General features: G+C 36.4%; 1 protein-coding gene across 1 annotated transcript; it reads right to left on the bottom strand.

The window, feature by feature from the left end:
* Positions 1–16,112: 16,112 nt before the first annotated feature.
* LOC121421357 lies at positions 16,113–18,375 on the bottom strand. The gene has a single exon (XM_041616054.1). It carries the CDS (start codon positions 18,059–18,061, stop codon positions 16,643–16,645), a length of 1,419 nt encoding a protein of 472 aa, XP_041471988.1. The 5' UTR covers positions 18,062–18,375; the 3' UTR covers positions 16,113–16,642.
* Between the last annotated feature and the right edge of the window lie 3,865 nt (positions 18,376–22,240).

Genomic DNA, 22,240 nt, shown 5'->3' with positions numbered 1-22,240 from the left:
TTTTTTCCTAAAATTTGAACATTCTGAAAAATAGATGTGCCTGCAATATTTTTTGATAAACGTTTTGAACTGATCAGAAAGGTAGGCCTACCAGTCCCGTTAAAGATTGCATACAGTTAGCCATAGATTTAGACCTAGAACGGGACACTCTATTCATGTTTCCTAAATCATGAAAAAGATGAGTAAGAGGGGATCTTCCTACATTAATAATGCGAGCGCAAAGCGCGAGCAGAAAATGTTTGTATACGTTTTGAACTGATCGAAAAGTGCCTTGTAAGGACTGCTTGCATTTAGCCATGAATACATTACATATTTCATCAATCAAATAATGCGAGCGCGAAGCGCGAGCTGAAAATTTTTGACATTTCTACATAAATAATGGAATTATTTTTTTAGTACTCTTTACTTATGATTCATGCCAAAAATGCTAACATATTATGTTTATTATGTTGTGAAAAATGTATTATACAAATGTTATGGATGCAGAAGAAACAATAAATCAAATCAAATCAATTGATGCGAGCGCGAAGTGCGAGCGGAAAATTATAGATTTAGACCTAGAACGGGACACTCTATTCATGTTTCCTAAATCATGAAAAAAGATGAGTAAGAGGGGATCTTTCTACATTAATAATGCGAGCGCAAAGCGCGAGCAGAAAATGTTTGTATACGTTTTGAACTGATCGAAAAGTGCCTTGTAAGGACTGCTTGCATTTAGCCATGAATACATTACATATTTCATCAATCAAATAATTCGCGCTCGCTGAAAATTTTTGACATTTGTACATAAAGAATGGAATTATTTTTTAGTACTCTTTACTTATGAGTCATGCCAAAAATGCTAACATATTATGTTTATTATGTTGTGAAAAATGTATTATACAAATATTATGGATGCAGAAGAAACAATAAATCAAATCAAATCAATTGATGCGAGCGCGAAGTGCGAGCGGAAAAATTATAGATTTAGACTTAGAACGGGACACTCTATTCATGTTTCCTAAATCATGAAAAAGATGAGTAAGAGGGGATCTTCCTACATTAATAATGCGAGCGCAAAGAGCGAGTAGAAAATGTTTGTACACGTTTTGAACTGATCGAAAAGTGCCTTTTAAGGACTGCTTGCATTTAGCCATGAAGACATTTACATATTGCACAATCAAATAATACGAGCGCGAAGCGCGAGCTGAAAATTTTTGACATTTGTACTTAAAGGTCAAGTCCACCTCAGAAAAATGTAGATTTAAATCAATAGAGAAAAATCAGACAAGCACAATGCTGAAAATTTCATCAAAATTGGATGTAAAATAAGAAAGTTATGACATTTCAAAGTTCCGCTTATTTTCAACAAAATAGTTATATGAACGAGCCAGTTACATCCAAATGAGAGAATCAATGACGTCACTCACTATTTCTTTTGTTTTTTATTGTTTGAAATATACAGTATTTCAATTTTTACGAATTTGATGATTAGGGCCTCATCGCCTGAAGCACAAAATGTTAAAATAATGGAATTCCACGTGTTCATGGAGGAATGAAACTTCATTTCACATGACAATGACGAGAAAATAAAAATATTTCATATTTCATTTAATAAAATACAAAAGAAATAGTGAGTGATGTCATCAACTCTCTCATTTGGATGTAACTGGCTCGTTCATATAACTATTTTGTTGAAAATAAGCGAAATTTTAAAATGCCATAACTTTCTTATTTTACATCCGATTTTGATGAAATTTTCGGTGTTATGCTTGTTGAATTTTTCTCTTTTTATTCAAATCAAGTTTTTGTTGGGATGGACTTGTCCTTTAAAGAATGGAAAACTTTAATACAATTTACTTAATTACAGAAAAACAATTCGAATCTGTACTGATTCCCAATATTTATCACACACAAATCCATTATTCCATAAACTAAAGACTCTGACAGTATTTGACATAAATACACTTCAAAGTTTACTACTTATGTTTAAGTACGTAAATAACATGCTCCAACCTACCTTCATTCCACAATTTTTATTCTCTGAATACATCTATTCATTCATACCCTACCCGTAACTATTCAAATTTCCATTTAATCAACCCTAAACTGCTTATTGCGCAGAGATCCATAAGACACCATGGTCCAGATTTGTGGAATTCTCTACCAGCAGAGTCTGTAAAACAATCTTCGTCTCTTCACTCATTTAAGGCAAACGTTTAATCTATGTTATCATCAGAATATTTGAAGTAAACTTTCTGCGTCGTATCCCTTTTATCGTGAATAAATTCAGGGTGACCAGACGTCCCGTATTTCCCGGGATTGTCCCGTATTTTGCTCTTTTGTCCCGGCGTCCCGACAGACCCTTCCCGGGACGCCTATTTGTCCCGTATTTTAGTATATTGAACAAAATGTAGTTAATACATTTAAAAGTGACGAATTTTCCTCAAATACCCAACAGATGACAAAGAAGAGACGACGATAAAATCGATAACTGCTAACTTATACAAGTTTTGTGGTGATTTTCTTGCTAACCCAATACATTGCAAATGAAGTGGCCTCCTGTCTGACTATGTGTAACAAGCTACGAGCTATAGGCATGTAGGATCGGAGCAGATTCTCAATGGTGCAAACAATCACATAATAAACAGTTTTTTTCACCAAAATAATCACAAAATATATTATGAATTCTCAGATTACTGATTTGGAGATGTAATCAGAGGAACAAATTATTTAGTTTTTTATAACTAGATCTAGTTGTTTCAGCTTTCGTTTTGAGTCTACACTGTTAAAAAAACCGTGATTTTACAGAAAATAAACAGAAGATTTTGTAGAAAGCAATAACAGAATCATTCCGTAAATTCATAAAACAAGAATTTTTCTGCAATTGAACAGAACAGGTCTGTTTAAAAAGGGGGAAAGGGTGTTTTATTCAAGGAAATTTGTAAGATTCCATACATCAAATACCAATATCCTGTAGGATTACGCAATTCGGTAAGATTACAGGTGTTCTCGAGAGTCTGCTGCAAGAACTTCTTTTATTTTTTCTAACAGTGTAGATGTGTATCATGCCCCGATGTTTCATCTAATTACTTTGAAAATGCTTCACTTTGAAATTTTATTTATTTCTCTAACATTTCTTTAATTGTGAATATCATATAGTTAATCATTTTTGTCTGGAATCATCTTTTTAGTACTCTTGTTTATAATTCATGCCAAAAATGCTTACATATTATAATAATATAGGATAGGATATTTATATTGCGCACATTTCCACCTTAATTGTTAGGTGCTCAAGGCGCTCCTATATTACCCAGCTAAGCTAGGCGTTCATAGCGCACACAGCTTCTTAAGGAATTGCTTCCTACCGGTACCCATTTACCTCACCTGGGTCGAGTGCAGCACATCGTGGATCAGTTTCTTGCTGAAGGAAATTACGCCATGGCTGGGATTCGAACACACGACCCTCTGTTTCAAAGTCCGAAGACTAATCCACTGGGCCACAACGCTCACTATGTTTAATATGTTATGAAAAATGTATTATACGAATGTTTTGGATGCAGAAGAAAATAATAAATAATTCAAATCAAATCAAACATTTTAGTTTTTTTTTAATTTAAAAAATATATTTTAAGAACACCAAATATCATTATGATCTTTGTTGGAGGATTTGATTGTTTTGTTTGTTGAAGCTTGAACTTTTTTCCGTTTCTTTCTTTTCTACCCTTCTTTCTCCATCATTCTATCCTTCCTGCTTGCCTTTTTTTGTTCCGTCTATCTTCATTTCCTATCTTTCTTTCTTGATCTTTTCTCTCTCTGTTCATTTTTCTTTCTTTGCTTCTTTCTCTTACTGTTTTTTTTAATTAAATTTCCTGTTTAATTTCATTCATTCTTTCTTTTCCTAAACTTTACTTTGCTCCCTTCTCCCTCCCTTTCCTTTTCCCTATGTTCTCTCTCTCCTTCCATAACTTTCCTTTTTTTTCAATCTCTCATCCCTTCATTCTTTCCTCCCTCTTTTTCCTCCTTTCTTTCTTTCATTCTTTATTTTATTTTTTCTTCTAATTCTTTTCCCTTATTTCTTTCCCTCCCTTCCTTCCTACCTTCCTTCCTCCCTCCCATCCTGCCTTCTTTTTTCTTTGTTTGTTTGTTTCTTTCTTTCAAAGAATGAAGGAAGCATTTTTCTTTCCTTCATTCTTTCTTTCCTCCTCCTTTTTTCTCCTTTATTTTGTCTTTTCAAACATTTAATCATCTGAATTCCTTTCTTTTTCTTTCTTATTATATTTAATTAAAAAAATGACCGAAAATTGTTTTCTCTTTTATTTTTTTCCTTTCATTTTCCCCTTAACTTATTCTTTCTTTCTTCTTTATTCATCTTTTTTCGTTTGTCTTTTCATTCTCTCCTTCACTTTTTAGTTCACCCTCCCTTCCAATTCCTTACATTTTTTCTCAAGTCTAACACTGTGTTGCCTTCTTTGTTTATTCTATTTTTGTCTCACCTGCGAAGCAAGTGAGACTATAGGCGCCGCTTTGGCGACGGCGACGGCGGCGGCGACGGCGGCGGCGCCGGCGGCGGCGGCGGCGGCGGCGGCGGCGTCAACATCAAATCTTAACCTGAGGTTAAGTTTTTGAAATGACATCATAACTTAGAAAGTATATGGACCTAGTTAATAAAACTTGGCCATAAGGTTAATCAAGTATTACTGAACATCCTATTAGAGTTTCATGTCACATGACCAAGGTCAAAGGTCATTTAGGGTCAATGAACTTAGACCATGTTGGAGGAATCAACATCGCAATCTTAACCTGAGGTTAAGTTTTTGAAATGTCATCATAACTTAGAAAATATATGGACCTAGTTCATGAAACTTGGACATAAGGTTAATCAAGTATCAATGAACATCCTGCATGAGTTTCACGTCACATGACCAAGGTCAAAGGTCATTTAGGGTCAATGAACTTTGGACGAATTGGGGATATCTGTTGAATTCCCATCATAACTTTGAAAGTTTATGGATCTGATTCATGAAACTTGGACATAATAGTAATCAAGCATCACTGAACATTTTGTGCAAGTTTCAGGTCACATGATCAAGGTCAAAGGTCATTTAGGGTCAATGAACTTTGGCCGAATTGGGGATATCTGTTGAATTCCCATCATAACTTTGAAAGTTTATGGATCTGATTCATGAAACTTGGACATAATAGTAATCAAGCATCACTGAACATTTTGTGCAAGTTTCAGGTCTCATGATTAAGGTCAAAGGTCATTTAGGGTCAATGAACTTTGGCCGAATCGGGGATATCTGTTGAATTACCATCATAACTTTGAAAGTTTATTGGTCTAGTTCGTTAAACTTGGACATTAGAGTAATCAAGTATCACTGAACATCCTGTGCGTGTTTCAGGTCACATGTCCAAGGTCAAAGGTCAATGAACTTTAGCCGAATTGGGTGTATCTGTTGAATTACCATCATAACTTTGAAAGTTTATGGATCTGATTCATGAAACTTGTACATAAGAGTAATCAAGTATCACTGAACATCCTGTTCGAGTTTCAGGTCACATGATCAAGGTCAAAGGTCATGTAAGGTCAATGAACTTTGGCCATGTTGGGGTTTTTTGTTGAATAACCATCATATCTCTGTAAGTTTATTGGTCTAGTTCATAAAAAGAGGACATAAGAGTAACCATGTATCACTGAACATCTTGTGCGAGTCAGAGTAGTATGCAAAGTCAGCACTGCTGCTATATTGAACCGCGTGATGCAGGTGAGACGGCCAGAGGCATTCCACTTGTTTGTAGATTGTCCCGTATTTCATTTTGTGAAATCTGGTCACCCTGAATAAATTCCTCCTTCGATTTAGTCATTACCAATATCTTCATCATGACCACCATCATCTCCATGGCCTTCATCATCACCATCATTATAATCATCATCATCAACATTATCATCATATTACCGTCACCCTCAGCTTTAACATCTTCATCTTCATACTATAATATTGCATGAATTCATGTTTCGATATATTTCGTGTGAGGATGTGTGCGTGAGGGTTTGTGTGTGTGTCAGGGTGTGCGATTTCTTTAGCATGCGATTGACTATGATTGAAATACAAAATAACACTAAGATTTACTAATTTAGTAATCCTCATTCCAACATTCAAATTCGCCAACACCATATGGATTTTACCCAACACTTAAGCGTCGACCTCTTCAAACACACCGCGCGCCGCCGTGAAAAGCCGCAAAGAATGTGCCATTTCCCCCATTTTTTCAACCATATCTTTTGATCTGATTGGCCTAGTTCACCAACGGAAAAGCATTAGAAAATTTAACTCTTCTTCGTTATGGTGATGTATAATCACGATTTTTTTTTGTGCCATCGCACCGTCATTTTTTGTTTATTTTTCATCAATTTGGTCAAAATTTCTGTGATATTGAACTTTTGACTGAACGCTTCCGTGGAATATAAAGGTAAAGACGCACGCACACCTTTGACAAGCCGCCTAAACTTACCCTGCGAAACATTTCTTATACATTTCCCTTGCACTTTTAGTCAATTGAATAAAACGGATACATTCAAGCATTTTGTAACAATATTGCCACCCAAACTGAAATTTCAACACTTAGTAAGCACAACCGTTACCCTTTTTTTGTGCCAGCTGGATCTGAGGACATAACTGAATCTGAACAAAACTTTATATCGGACATTTCCAGCATTTTTTCACTTAGGTTTTATCATTTAAAGAGGGTTTACGTTTCATTTTTCATTTAATACTTGTTTCTTCACACTTTTCGCATGCTTGACAATGATTAACAAAATGAAAATCAGGGGTGGTATTCTGAAAACGTTCTTATCTTTGTTCTTATCTTTTATCTTATCTCACTGAGATAAGAAGACGCTAAAATCATTGCAAATCGGTATTCTGAAAATCTTCTTAACGCGTTCTTATCTCTGTAAGGACTGCCCCCTTCTTATCTCCAACACGCCCATTTTTTAAGATTTTACCAATCAAAATGCGCGTTATATTGGCAGTTTAACCTATAGAAGCGTACCTTATGTGAAGAAAATGTGAAGAGAATATCATGGGCGCTGCGCGTACACTGTTTCTGGCGCATTGCGCGAAATAGGCATTTTATATGCAATGACTGATTTTATTATTTCGAGACGTCCACGTGCACAAAATAAAGAAAGAAAAAAGTAAATAAAGCAGGTACGAATAAAGAATAAAATATGAAGAAAGAAAGTAAGTAGGTATTAAAGTAAGAAGACAGAAAAGGGTCAGAATGAAGCAGAAAAAAAGATGAAAGGAACAAAGCAGAAAATAATGAAAAATAAAGAGTAAACGAAAGAAAGCAAGCAAAAAGGACTTAAAAATAAAAAAGAAAGAAAAATAAAATAAATAAAAGAAGGAAAAGGATGAAAGAAATAAAACAATTATCAATGATAAAGTGAAGGAACAAAAAGAAAAAGAAAAGAAAGAAACTAAAAGGAACACACACACAAAAGAAAAAGGTCAAACTAAAAAGATTAAAAAAAGTAACATGGAACCGAAAAAGAAAATAGTCTAAAAGCGAATAAAAGAAAGTTAGAAAGAAAAAAAAGGAAAAAAAGGGAATAAAATGTAAAAAGTGAAGGAAGAGAAAAAAAAAGGGAAATGAAACAAAGAAATAAAATTGAGAGAGAAAAAATGAAAGGAAAATTAACGCAAATATGAAGACTACAAAAAGATAAAGGAAAGAAAGGTAAATTGAAAGAAAGAAAGAAAGAAAGAAAAAGAAAAAAAAAACGAAAAGGGAAAATAAAGAGTTAAGAGAAGAAAGACAGAGAGAAGAAACAAAGTAAAGAAAAAGGGTAAATAAAGAATGAACAAAAAAAGAATGAGCGACGAAATAAAGAAAAAAAAAGAAAGTAAAAAAGACACAAAAATTTCAGAAAGCAGAAATAAAATAAATTTAGAAAGAAAAATTAAGAATTATTAAAGGGAAGGAAGCAAAAGGGGGAAAAATAAAATGAATGATTAAAAAAGGAAAAGCATATATAAAAACGAAAGAATTGAAGAAAAAATAAGGAAGAAAAATAAAAAGATTACAAAAAAGTGAAGGAAGAAAGAAACAAAAAGGAAAAGCATATATAAAAACGAAAGAATGGACGAAAAAATAAGGAAGAAAAATATAAAGATGACAAAAAAGTGAAGGTAGAAAGAAAGAAAAGAAGAGAAAAGGGGGAAAATAAGAAATAAAGACTCAGTAGCTATAAAGAAATAAGAAAGGGATAAAACGAAAAGGGAAAATAAAAATGGAAGAAAGATGAAGTATAAATGAAACAAAGCAAAAGAAAAAAATTAAAAGATTTAAACAGAACAAAAGAAAAGATATAAATGAAGAATTAAATAAAAGAAGAAAGACATGCAGATAGAAAGGAAGAAAGACAGACAAATAGAAAGGAAGAAAAAAAGAAAAAAGGATAGAAAAAATAGACGGGCAAAATAAAGGGTGAATGAAAGAAATGGTGGGAGTAATACTTGTGGGTACTTATTACTACTAGTGGCCATCGATTTTGAGCAAGAAAAAACGCAGACATCGTGAGATGTGATAACCCTCTAGCTATCTTAAATATTATCTTAAATACCGTGAAAGATAAGAAAGAAAAAAGATAAGAACGTTTTCAGAATACCACTTATCTTGATTTTGTTCTTATCTTTTTAGCGCACTTTTGTATTATATGCGCGAGTGGTAAATTTACGCGCTCAGCATTGGGGGTGGAGAGCAAGATAAGAACAAAGATAAGAACAAAAGATAAGAAAAAGATAAGAACGTTTTCAGAATACCAATTTAAGAAAGTGACGTAGATAAGAACAAAGTTAAGATAAGAACGTTTTCATTTAAATCACAGCTCAGTGTAAAGCAAATATCGTCACCACAATGGCCTCGTTGTGTGGGGGAGTGGGATGGGGCGCAATGACACTCTTCGAAGAATTTGGGCAAGGAAACAAGTTAAATAGGTAAAATATATCTTCAAATCAATTTTACTAGCTAAATTCGATGTGTTCTTCGTGATTAAGGTCTACTTTTATTCGCTTAACTATTTCAAAGTTCTGCGCAAATCATAAAAGAAGTTCCTTCAGCAGAATCTCGAGAACACCTGTAATCTTACCACATTGCGTAGCATTACAGGAAATTGGTATGTGGTGTATGGAACCTTGCAAATTTCCAAAACTCGATTTCCCCCTTTTTAAACAGACCTGTCCTGTTAAATTTCAGAAAAAAATCCTGTTTTATGAATTTACTGAATGGTTCTGTTCTTGCTTTCTGCAAAATGTTATTTTTTCCTGTTAAATCAGTTTTTTTAACAGTGCAACTCTTCCCTACAAACTAGCATATCTCAGGGGCAAAATTCACCCGGTCCCCCCCCCCCCCAAAAAAAAAAAACGGAAAACCAAAAGGAAGGAATTACACAGTCCATGGATTAAAACAAACGTGACTCTACCACTCTCACATTAGGAATATGAGCTCTTTTTCATATTGAATCGAATTAAGACATTTAGTCCATTTTCATCACCAATTACAAAATACAATCCATGTAAATTTTGGTACATAACAGTTACAGGAGTGCAGGAGGGAATGGGGACCGAAAAAAATAGTAATCAGATGGTCAATTTCCTTTATTACTGAAAAAAAATGTGTGTATGTATGTGTGTGTAAGGGGGGGGGGGTCAGTTCCTCCAGCCCCTGAGTTGCATAATACATGATCATTTTAATAGTAAATTGCACCAAAAGATTTGATGTAAAAATGCAAGTGGAAAGGGTATGAGAGCGTCCATTAAAAAGCAAATCTTGTGGGACGTGATTTTTTTTTTTGAAAATAGCAATCATAGTAGCTATAAAAAAACTTTTTTCATCGATGTGGCCCAAAATGCTTGTACCGGTGTGTTGGCTTAGTCGGTAGAGCGTCCGTCTCACAACCGGGAAGTCGGGGGTTCAAACCCCGGCCGCGTCAGACCAAAAGACGTTAAAAGATGGGAGTTGCTGCTACCCTGTTTGGCGATCAACGTTTAAAGGGATATAGCCTCGTCGATCTGGCGCTGCATGCACGTACAGTGGCTGCCGGGCCCACGATCAATTGGGCAAAGCAAATTTTCGGAGTATATCATTTCATGTCTATTTCGAACAATAAATTATGGATTTTCATTTTTTCATTTTCACGAATTTTCCAAGAATTTGGCAAAATGCGAAAAAGGGGCTGGGTGACTTGGGGCAGCCCCCTGAGAGGATAGGCTTTGCTGTGCCCTCACTTCTTGGGAGCGTTTAATAAAATGACTTGTCGGAAGATTTATCCGACAAGTCCTGTTTTATCCGAACGTTACCATAGTTACATTGCTTCTCAGCCAATCAAAATCAAGGAAAGCTGTCATATCTGACAACTTGTCGGACGATAACGTTGATGAAACACTCCCTTATGTTGCCGATAGAGAAAAGCCTACTCTTCCGTCTCCATGTGATTTCAAGAAAATAAGTTGTTTTTTACCTAACCGAAGCATCATTTTGCCACAATGAGGGCTCCAAAAGGCAAGATATATATAGTCAAGCTTCGGATAAGGGTGGGGTACCTTCGACAAGCTCTTGCGGGATTATGTTTTAAGGTGCCCGAATGTAATTGCTTGCGACATGCAGAGCAATGACTCCTCTAATTTTTCCAAGAGGTTTCATTAATATAAAAGTTGCTTTGATATGTTAAAAAAACCCCGCCTTTTGCCGTCATACCCACATATATAAACACTTTTCTATCGCGACGCTCATTACATGTATTCATGGTGCTAGTTACACCAACAAAGGCGAGGCAATACCGTTGAGTCTATTGTCAGATTGTACTCTTGACATGTTTTGAAAGGCAAGCCACTGAGCGAGCGCATTGTAGTCGGTATCACTAGTGTGACGAGTAACGAAGGTTGCTTTTTGGTGTCATTTTATCGCAATATCGGGGAATACATTCAAATGGAGGTATTTCCCCTATACATTGTATATAAGCAAGTTAAGACATTAATACTGTCATGAAGCATATCAATGTTCTCGTTGATATATCCTCTTTCGTGTTAGATGCTGATATTTTGCACTAATTGTTATCAATGACAAAACAGAAAAATACCAATGCACATGCAAATGTTTGCCTAAAAACATGAAAATTTTGGCATAAATTCTTATACTTTTTCAAAAAATATTAACCGGACTGTCCAGAAAACGATTGCAATCGATTTCTACTACTAGTATCTAAATCATTGTTAAATGCGTATTCTATTTAATATTTTTCAATTTTTTGTTCGAAAAAATATAACAAATAATTGATTTTCATGAAAAATCCAAGATGACCGACAGAAAATGGGGTCCTCTGGGCCTTCCGTAAATGATATGACCCGGCAGCAACACATTTTCCTGACCACTGATATCATGCCAACATGTTGGGACCATGAAACCTTATGTACCCCATCAGTTGAATAAAATCCCTGAGCACCCAATGACAAAACAGAAAAAATACCAATGCACATGCAAATGTTTGCCTAAAAACATGAAAATTTTGGCATAAATTCTTATACTTTTTCAAAAAATATTAACCGGACTGTCCAGAAAACGATTGCAATCGATTTCTACTACTAGTATCTAAATCATTGTTAAATGCGTATTCTATTTAATATTTTTCAATTTTTTGTTCGAAAAAATATAACAAATAATTGATTTTCATGAAAAATCCAAGATGACCGACAGAAAATGGGGTCCTCTGGGCCTTCCGTAAATGATATGACCCGGCAGCAACACATTTTCCTGACCACTGATATCATGCCAACATGTTGGGACCATGAAACCTTATGTACCCGATCAGTTGAATAAAATCCCTGAGCCCCCGGACAATCTGTGAGCGAATCGTTAGCATGGTTAGGGCTTACACCATTTCCGTGAGACCGGTAGGTATAATAGATCCTTGGCCTGGGCACACACTGTATGTACACTATGTAGTAGATCCACAGGTATTGACCATGGACCTACTACAGACAGGCCTCGTATGCTTTAATTAGCAATGAACGGCATATTTTCTAAATCGTGGGTGGTTAAAATTCTGGCATTCATTACAAAGTACTATAGGTACTTATTTGTGGCGTATATGTCAGTGTTTCTGAGGAGAAGGGATAGGGTTGGGAGTGATGTAGGCAAGTAGGTAAAAAAATCAACTAACATGCAACTTGGCACAAACAATTATGACTGCGACTGTATCAGCCCGGGGGGGGGGGCAGTCAACTACATGTATATTGCTGTACACACGCGCGACAAAAAAAAACGCGTTTAAAGGGGTGGGTTTTTTTTTTAAATTTTGGACGCGGGCCGCGCGTGCATTCGTGAAGGGTATAGAAACACAGATTTTTTTTAAAAAAGGTAGTTTTGAAAGACCGGTCAATGGTCAATTACAGGGTAAAAAGTAATTCGAGTATTTTTTTCAAAGCCTTTTTTCTAAGACCAGTGAAACGTGTTTAGGGTATGTTTATTCCTCCAGGCTTTTGTGCGCCGCTCCCCGGCCGGGGTCATATTCTGCCGACAAGTATTTAGGGGCCAAAATGTGTAAATAAAGCCAGCAAAAAAAAAACTTGCGTAAGTGGTTATTTTACACACAGACAAAAAAAATCGTTTAGGGGGTGTTTGGCAATGATATGGCCACGCTTGTGTAAAGCAATATATTTGACTGCAACCCCCCCCCCCTCCTCCCCCCGGGTCTATCGACAGCTTCGTTGATTACAGCAGAATTACCATGTGCTGGGATATTGCATCCCAAGCAAACGTCAACTCAAAACAGATTGTGAAATTGAAAAAAAAGAAAGGCAAGAAGTTTTAAGACTGATGATATTCTTACTCCTTTGATTTTTCGCTATTAATTGTGTTCGCCTTGCTGACAACGTTATTAATTTTCATCTTCATAGCAATAGTGTGCCCCTTATAATAATGAAATACTAAGGTGATAATGTACTACAGTCTTGAGGGCACTCGGCCTATAATTATGTTTTTCCCCCACTTTTATAACGAAATTAATTCTCATGTACATATACTGTAGGTAATTCGATACTCAAGATCTAGGCTTACGGTATATGCCGTAATTGCATGCAATACTTTTCTTTAAAGGGGAAGTTCACCCTGACAAAAAGTTTATTGTAAAAATAGCAGAAAAAAATAATAAAAAATATTGACGAAGGTTTGAGAAAAATTCATCAAATAGTTAAAAAGTTATTAGAATTTCAATTATTTGATTTGTGACGTCATATGCGAGCAGCATTCCTACATAGCGAATGGTAAAAAAATCAATGAAATGTCATTTTCTCAGAAAATTCAAAATGGTTTTCTCTGTACCTTTTGTATATCAATAGACAAATCAGTTCACACCCGATCATGAATAGAAAACATAATTAAGTCATCAGGAACCATAAAAAAATGAAATTCATGCATTTTATATTACATAACACATGGGGCAGCTGCTCGTTTATGACGTCACAAATCCAAAACTTTGAACTCTAATAACTTTCTTACTCTTTAACGGATTTTCCTCAAACCTTCACCAATATTTTTACGATTTTTTCTGCTATTTTTACAACAAAGTCTTCTTCAGGGTGAACTTACCCTTTAAGTGAGACAAACATCATCATCATGCATGATGATTTTGTCTTAAAAGTGACGAAAGGCTCTGAAAATAATACCTAATGTTTGAAAATTGTTGATACAATTCTACGGATGTTGGTCTCACTTAAAGAAAAGTATGCACAATTTTCATGTATGAAGAAACCTGAAATTTACGAATGTACAATTGAAAAAGAAATGTTGGTAATATCGTACTAGTCATTAACTGTTCTGTACAAACATGACAAATCCAAAGTTTACACCAGAATGCTTTTCCACTAGACTATATCTTTATCTTTATGAGTAGAAATTTATAATTCATTTTGGGGGAGTGTTATACGTCGCACGGACCTATTAAACCCGGGAAGGCATTATTCATTCGAGCCAACCAAATCTCAATTTTATTTATATAGCTGATTGAAAGAGTGTATGAATATGATTGTCCATCTAAGTCTATGATTCTATTTTTTGGTAATTACTGAAGTTCTTTTCCCCAAATTTGGAATTATATTATTTTGAACAGCTGAACGATAAGGGCTATTTTTTTGTGTTTCAAGTGATGAAATTGATCACTCAGGGGAATCCTTTTTAAATGCAGATCTATTTTTAAAATAAGCCTGTGGAGGGAAGCTTTCCTGATCAGATATTGATTGTCAGATATATATCCTATCCACTGGTAGTAAACATTTGTACCCGCGAATTTCATCCTTGTTCTTTAAGAATTTTTCATAAGTGCCATTTTAACACACGAGTCTTTGATTGGGAAATGTTCTCGGCCTGTGATACCTATACTAGTACAGAGAGCAAGCAAACACGAAATTTTTTATGACATTAACAACAGAACAAGGTAAGCTTCGTTCTCAGCCAGCTTTCCGAAACACAATACATACCTGAGTGATGAATAAATATGAAAATGCAATCATCCATATCAATACATATTGACTGAGGTTAACCCAAGGTTAGTCAGGAGTAGTGATACGTTTATTGCGCAATTAATAAAGTCCCCATAAAATATAACTAGACCAACAACTATCATTCTTCCCGTTTAAATAATTCTAAAAGAAGTAACAGTAATTCTTTGTATTTACGTGAACAAATAATGTAAGGAAATTAGCAGCGTTGTTTTCATTTGTTTCTTTTCAGAAAACGGTATGAGTTTTGGGGAGTCTGCGATTCCGCCTATCAAGTTCCGTCTTTTATAGTGTTTATCGTTTCAGTGCTCCATATCAAGAAAAATCCGCCCCCGCACATATACTCTGTAGCAATCATAATAAAAAAAATGATGATAATAAACTGATCTGACTGTGAGTTTTAAGTTTTTGGCTCAAAGTTTCAACTCAACAAATTCAACATTGATTCCATTTCTATCTCTGGCAATGACATCCCCTTGTCAAAATCATGTCGCAATCTTGGAGTTATTTTTGATGCTCACATGTCCATGTCCAACCAAATTACAAACATTTGCAGATCAGTTCGTTATCAATTGCGCAATATTGGCTTCATAAGAAAATATCTCACTCGCTCAGCAACAGAGAAACTGGTACATTCACTCATTTCTTCACGATTCAATTTTGGTAACAGCCTCCTTTACAACTTACAAATTCTCAATTTGGAAAATTGCAAAGGTTGCAAAATGCAGCTGCGCTTATTGTAACTCTATCTAGCAAGCGCAGCCACATCACCCCTATATTAAAAACTCTTCACTGGTTGCCCCTGAAGCAGGGGCGGAAATCTCTTCAAAAAGGTAGGGGGAACCAGGGTCTGGAAAATTTGACAAGCAAAAAAAAAAAAAACCTATTTATTATCTAAAATTTAAGGTCATTTCGACGAAAATATATTAGACAAGCAAAAAAAAAAGGAAAAAAGGCCATCTCGTCGCAAAACGCAGGTTTTATTCACATTTTGCGTGATCTATTTCGTAGCAACACCAAAGACCCAAAATAGTAAGGGGGACATTTGATATTGTGTCCCCCCTACTATTTGCAGTAGGGGGGACACGTCCCCCTGTCCCCCTTGGATTTCCGCCCATGCCCTGAAGGAACGCATAGTCTTTAAAATCCTTCTTTTGATTTTTCATACAGTCAAAGGAACTTCCCCCAGTTACAATAGGTCTTTGATGCATCATTACCAACCTTCAAGAAATTTACGATCCTCATCATCTAATCTCTTACAAATTCCAGTTGCTGAGAAATCATGCGGGGAGCGGGCCTTTGCTCATGCAGGACCTAGCATGTGGAATTCTCTCCCACACAGTTTGAAAACCCAGACTTCAGCGACCACCTTCAAGGGCAACCTGAAAACTTACCTGTATAAAAGCGTTTTTTGATAGACATTGACTTATTGTTCAGACATGTATTACATGTATTATACAGATATTGACTGATGCGGTGTGTAATATAAACATTCTTTGGACCGCCGGATTTATATTTTCCCGAGGGAAAATATGATCACGAGGGAAAATATTAATCCTTTAGGCGGTCCAAAGAATGTTTATTTTACACACCCAATCAGTCAATATCTGTTATATTAGATAGCCTAAAATGATGGAGATTTTTTAACGAGACTCTAATTTGTAAAGAAATGAACGTTAGACCTAGGCCTAGATTAAACTAGATCTACATAAGCCTTAAAACTAACATTAAATATAGAATTTACTTACCAGATCCATTCCTTGCAAAACTTCCAATTCCAACAGAGATAAAGCCAAAAACAAAAATCCTAAGTCCTAGTCTAGTGGTAGTCTATATTCCAATGAAATTCCAATTGTTCCAACTGTTCAACGTATAACAACAAACACGAACGCAACATATTTACATAAGGTACGATGCAGTATTGTCTACTTGTTTATTATGTTTACAGTACACTGATGAAAGTGGTACTGTACGACCCTTTTCTGGTCCACATCCAATTTGTTTGATACAAAGTTCATTTGAGGCGAGGACTGTGAGTCCGGTCCAGGACACAGGGCTGACCGAGATCCATGTTGATTCTGAGCCGTAACATTTGCAAAAAATTAAGATATAACAGGACTAGATGGCGGCCTGCTGATTGTACCACAAGGTTTCCCTGAGGCTGATCTCTCTGATGTCGTTCCAGGACTTGGTCCAGGACCCAATGTGGATCTCTGTAGATCCTGAGGCTGAGTCATAACATCAGGTGCAGATTCTGGTGGTGGGTGAGATGAAACAGGACTACGTGGTGGCCTGCTGACTGTACATGGTGGTCCTGATCTTTCTTTTGCTGGACCAGATCCAGGACCAGGACCAGATCTAGCACCATTAGACCTTGTTGTACTACTTGGACTAGTAGAAAGCCTAACTTTTGACTGACATTTTTCTGACAAGCATAAGCTCATTTGTCGTTTGTGTCCTTCGTCAACTCGAGAGTAATGTTTAAGACTGCTCTCACTTTTATGTCCTGAAACCGTCATGATATGCCTGGCCTCAAATCCTTGCTCATCTAACGTAGTGATAGTTGTGGCTCTAATGCAATGGTTTGTGTAGGGCCTTGACGTGTTAGCTTCAATGCTAATGCTTTTCATTTTGTTCCCCAATGCATTCTTACCAACAACCTGATGATCATACCATGGCACATTTTGGTCTTGTTCTACTGTCCCTGGTCCAGGACCGCTTCCAAGTGTGACATTTTCTTGAGGCGAAATTGATTTTGGTCGATGCCAAAAAAATGGAAAATCACAATTCAGATGCGAAACATATTCACAGAATGACTTGACGGGACAATTTTCATCCTTCGTCTCATACATCCGACCACATTGGCTCTTTGAATCATCATCTTTGTCTCCTCTGTGATTTTTAGTCAGCTTATCCTTCGCAAGATAACCATATCTCCTGTTGCTCGAATCTGTAGCAATAGCGAAGTCCTCTGTCCTTAGATCCTTAAGATTCTCCCTGCCTCTGTTACACAGGTGTAACATTAGATTCACAAACACAGCATTTTGGAGACCTCTCGGAGTAGAACGGTCCAAGGCTCGCGAAGTCATTATTTTTTTAAAGTCTTCCTTACTAATAGGATCCTTGTGTGTAATTGAACCCTTTCCTTCAGCTTTCAGTTTATGGAGGACTGCAGCAAACATGTCGTTTGCACGTCTAAATTCAACACTGTTCACAATGCCCATTGCCTTTGTTTTAAGAAAGTGCTTTTGGAGACCATAGCGTATTGTGATCATGGAACTCTTTGCGTAACATTGGCCATTTCCCCGCCGCACCTCTGCGTAGAATGATCGAATGCACTCGCATAACTCTTGCTCCGAGTATTCCGTCTCCACTTTTCCAACGTCAAGAGACTTTGCCCTACAATAGCAACTGAATATATCTATCGCCTGTTTCACAACATTCTTGGTAGATTTAGAATCCTTATTGTCCAAAAGCTGGTCTAATTCCTCATTGCTCATTAGCACAAATCTAGGCTCCATTTTGAAGTATTATTGAATTAAACTGGGACTGGACGTGGACCGGACTCACTGCACTAAATCCTATTAGGCCTACGCGGTATATACTCGGCCTGAAAATTTATTGCAATATTGATATCGAGTTGTGATCGATTGCAAACGATAGCTACTTTAGTCCCACCTATGTTATTTTCCTGTAATTGGTAACATCTAATCCAAGAGAGGGCGCCAGACACGTGAAAAATATATTCGTGGACCAACTAGTCAATATTTTCATCGAAGGTGGACTGGCTGGGAAAATACACTGATTCGATCATATCACGTGACGCGCAATTGACCAATCGCGCTTGGCTATCTGTCTTGGCTATCTAATATATGTAAATAGTTTTTGTTGTTCTGCTCTGAAGCGCCTTGAGCATCTTATCAAGATGGAAATTGCGCTATATAAATCTCATGTATTATTATTATAATAACAATGGAAATAATACATCAATTAAATACCGCATAATGTACAAAAATTATCTATGCGCTTTACAGTACAGGAAACAACAATAGGGGAAGGCGAGGTAAGTTGTGAAACTTTTTGCCTTTTGCATGTTAGAATTCATATGACGAATATTATTGAAAAATAAGTACCTTGCCTTTCAATTTTATTCTTGGGAAATATTTTTCATCTATATATAATGTTCTACCCCCACACTGATATTCATTGTGACCTTTGAAAAAAACCGATGTCAAATGCCTCAACTTGCCCCATCTGTGGGGTAAGTTGTGCCACCTTGTGGGGTAAGTTGAGCCACAAAAACTATGTACAAAATGTATGCGGGAAGAAGCAGCATATCATTTTTTTTATTTCAAGTCTTTTCACTTGCTAATTCTCTATAAATACTTACATCCTCTAAAAGTAAAAGAACTGTCATGTGAATTTGCACCTTTCTGCCTGCATATCAATGGCTTTTCAAAGTTTGTTTCTTTTTTTATTATACATTACCATACGAATTAGCAGGGCTCAACTTGCCCCATGTTGACTGGTTCAAAGTACCCCAGTCCGAATTTAATGCGATATTTTCACATCCACACATTTCTTATGCATTCATCATTTAAAAGACTATGACGAGAATGAAGATCCATACCTGGACTAACAATTTGTTCTATTTCTTTTAAATCATATTTAAAGACGTGTGTGGGGGAAAGCACTGATCTATTTTACACCCTTTTTTACTTTTTGGGACTGAAATATGTATTTTTCCCTCTAAAAAGTACTTTTGTTTCAAGGTAAAAAAAAATGTGGTGGGGTAAAGGGTTATGTAATGGGTCATCAATACATGGCACCATCACAATGTCTTACTTATTCATTATTGGCCTGAGGGTGGTGGCTCAACTTGCCCCTATGCTTAACTTACCCCCACCTTCCATTACATATCATGCTAAAAACAAAGAAATAAACCCATGAATTACATTACTTAATATATTAACTTACATTAGTTTCCAATAAAATAATTACCAATACTACATTGCGCCTAGTTATGAATAACGAAAAAAGATGGGTTTTCAGTAAAGGCTTGAAAGTTGAAATAGTGGATGCCTGTCTGATATTTAGGGGTGATTTGTTCCAAATGGTTGGTCCGGCTTCCGCAAATGAACATAAAAGCATGTATGGGTTTCGGGAATTGGAAGAAGTGCTTGTTTGCTAATTGACTGAAGGTTACGGGACGGATTAAAAAGCTAGTCATTGATCAAACGTGCCCCTTTCTTCGTCTACATTCGTCTTTCAATCTGAGGGACGTCATGTTGCATTCCAAGCTCTGGTGTCTTTTTCTCCCCCCCCCCACCCCCTGGACATCTTACTGCTCATCCACCATCCGATTTTAGAACAAATCGCATTTTGCTTATTTTCTAAAGATATAAATGACAAGTATCTTTTTATATGTGGTTCAAATTAAATGCAAGAATTCTATACAATTTTGTATGAGTGCAAGTCTGTATTTTGAAGTATAGGTTGAATTAGTTTCAAATCGAATCCAATCGTACAATTGCTAAGATTTCATTACGAATTGACATTCAATTTGCTTTTATTCTGATAAAAGTCTGGTAGCATGGTCACAGACTTGAACATGGCATTTGTATGATAATTGAGAACTTTACTACACAATAAACTCTTTTATTTAACTTTAGATCTTTGTGAGCCTTGAGCAATCTACAGAGTGGATTTGGCGCTTAACAAGTCACATTATTATTATTATTATTATACGATGTTCCATGTCTCTATACCAATGTTAAAATGTTGAAAAATCTTCAGGATATTACAAATGTATAATTTTACAGGACTTTTTCTAAGTGTAAACTTTTTTTTCATACGCACTGTATAGTGAGAGAAAAACACATGAAATGTGTCATTTGTTTTGTTATTTGTTAATGGAAAATATAGCGCAGCAATTGTCAACGAAGCAAACGCCACGTAGAATCAGTAGGGAGTATTTTAATCATATACACTGTTAGAAAATTCATCCTTAAATAAAAGAAGTTCCTTCAGCAGAATCTCGAGAACACCTGTAATCTTACCAGATTGCGTAACATTACAGGAAATTGTTATGTGGTGTATGGAACCTTGCAAATTTTCAAAACTCGATTTTCCCCTTTTTAAACAGACCTGTCCTGTTAAATTTCAGAAAAAATTCCTGTTTTATGAATTTACTGAATGGTTCTGTTCTTGCTTTCTGCAAATCTTTTTTTTCCTGTTAAATCAGTTTTTTTAACAGTGCAACTCTTCCCTACAAACTTGCATATCTTAGGGGCAAAATTCAGCGGGTCCCCCTAAAAAACGGAAAACCAAAAGGAAGGAATTACAGAGTCCATGGATTAAAACAAACGTGACTCTACCACTCTCACATGAGGAATGTGAGCTCTTTTTCATATTGAATCGAATTAAGACATTTAGTACATTTTCATCACCAATTACAAAATACAACCCATGTAAATTTTGTTACATAACAGTTACAGGAGTGCAGAAGGAGGGAATGGGGACCGACCAAAAAAAGAGTAATCAGATGGTCATTTCCTTTATTATTGAAAAGAGATGTGTGTGTATGTATGTGTGTGTGAGGGGGGGGGGGCAGTTCCTCCAGCCCCTGAGTTGCATAATACATGATCATTTTGATAGTAAATTGCACCAAAAGATTTGATGTAAAAAAATGCAAGTGGAAAGGGTATGAGAAACAAAAAGCAACTCTTGTAGGACGTGATTGATATTTGGGAAAATAGCAATCATAGTAGCTGTAAAAAAACTTTTTTCATCGATGTGGCTCCAAAATGCTTGTATCGGTGTGTTGGCTCAGTCGGTAGAGCGTCCGTCTTACAACCGGGAAGTCGGGGGTTCAAACCACGGCCGCGTCAGACCAAAAGACGTTAAAAGATGGGAGTTGCTGCTACCCTGTTTGGCGATCAACGTTTAAAGGGAAATAGCCTCGTCGATCTGGCGCTGCACGTACAGTGGCTGCCGGGCCCACGATCAATTGGGCAAAGCAAATTTTCGGAGTGTATCATTTCATGTCTATTTCAAACAATAAATTATGGATTTTCATTTTTTCATTTTCACGAATTTTCCAAGAATTTGGCAAAATGCGAAAAAAGGGGCTGGGTGACTTTGGGCAGCGACCTGGGAGGATAGGCTTTGCTGTGCCCACACTTCTTGGGAGCGTTTAATAAAATGACTTCTCGGAAGATTTATCCGACAAGTCCTGTTTTATCCGAACGTTACCATAGTTACATTGCTTCTCAGCCAATCAAAATCAAGGAATAATAATAATAGCCAATTTTTATAAAGCGCTTTTCCCAGAACTGCCCAAAGCGCGTTACAGCATATTATTACCCCGGTCATTGGATTCATTTCAATCCCCGCACGAAAAGTGCACAACTTCCACTCCCTGGGGAGCATTCCTTGCATTCATCGCAGCCTCATTATGGCGCTGGCAAAATCAAACATACAATATCTTTCGCATCCTAGCGGGTACCCATTTAGCACCCGGGTCGAGAGTGGCAAAGTGTGGATTAACGCCTTGCCAAAGAACGCTAGACCGCGGTGGGATTCGAACACACGACCCTCCGTTTACAAGGCGAGAGTCAAAACCACTACACCACGGCTCTTCCAAGGAAAGCTGTCATATCTGACAACTTGTCGGACGATAACGTTGATGAAACACTCCC

Source organism: Lytechinus variegatus, chromosome 9, assembly GCF_018143015.1.
Source record: "Lytechinus variegatus isolate NC3 chromosome 9, Lvar_3.0, whole genome shotgun sequence".
NCBI lineage: Eukaryota > Metazoa > Echinodermata > Echinoidea > Temnopleuroida > Toxopneustidae > Lytechinus > Lytechinus variegatus.
Note: the sequence above shows the minus strand (reverse complement) of the source record. Positions and strands in the feature narration are given on the sequence as shown.

Bases quoted from the DNA above. Each gene is read 5' to 3' on its own strand.
- LOC121421357 (XM_041616054.1), bottom strand. From the start codon at position 18,061: ATGGAGCCTAGATTTGTGCTAATGAGCAATGAGGAATTAGACCAGCTT.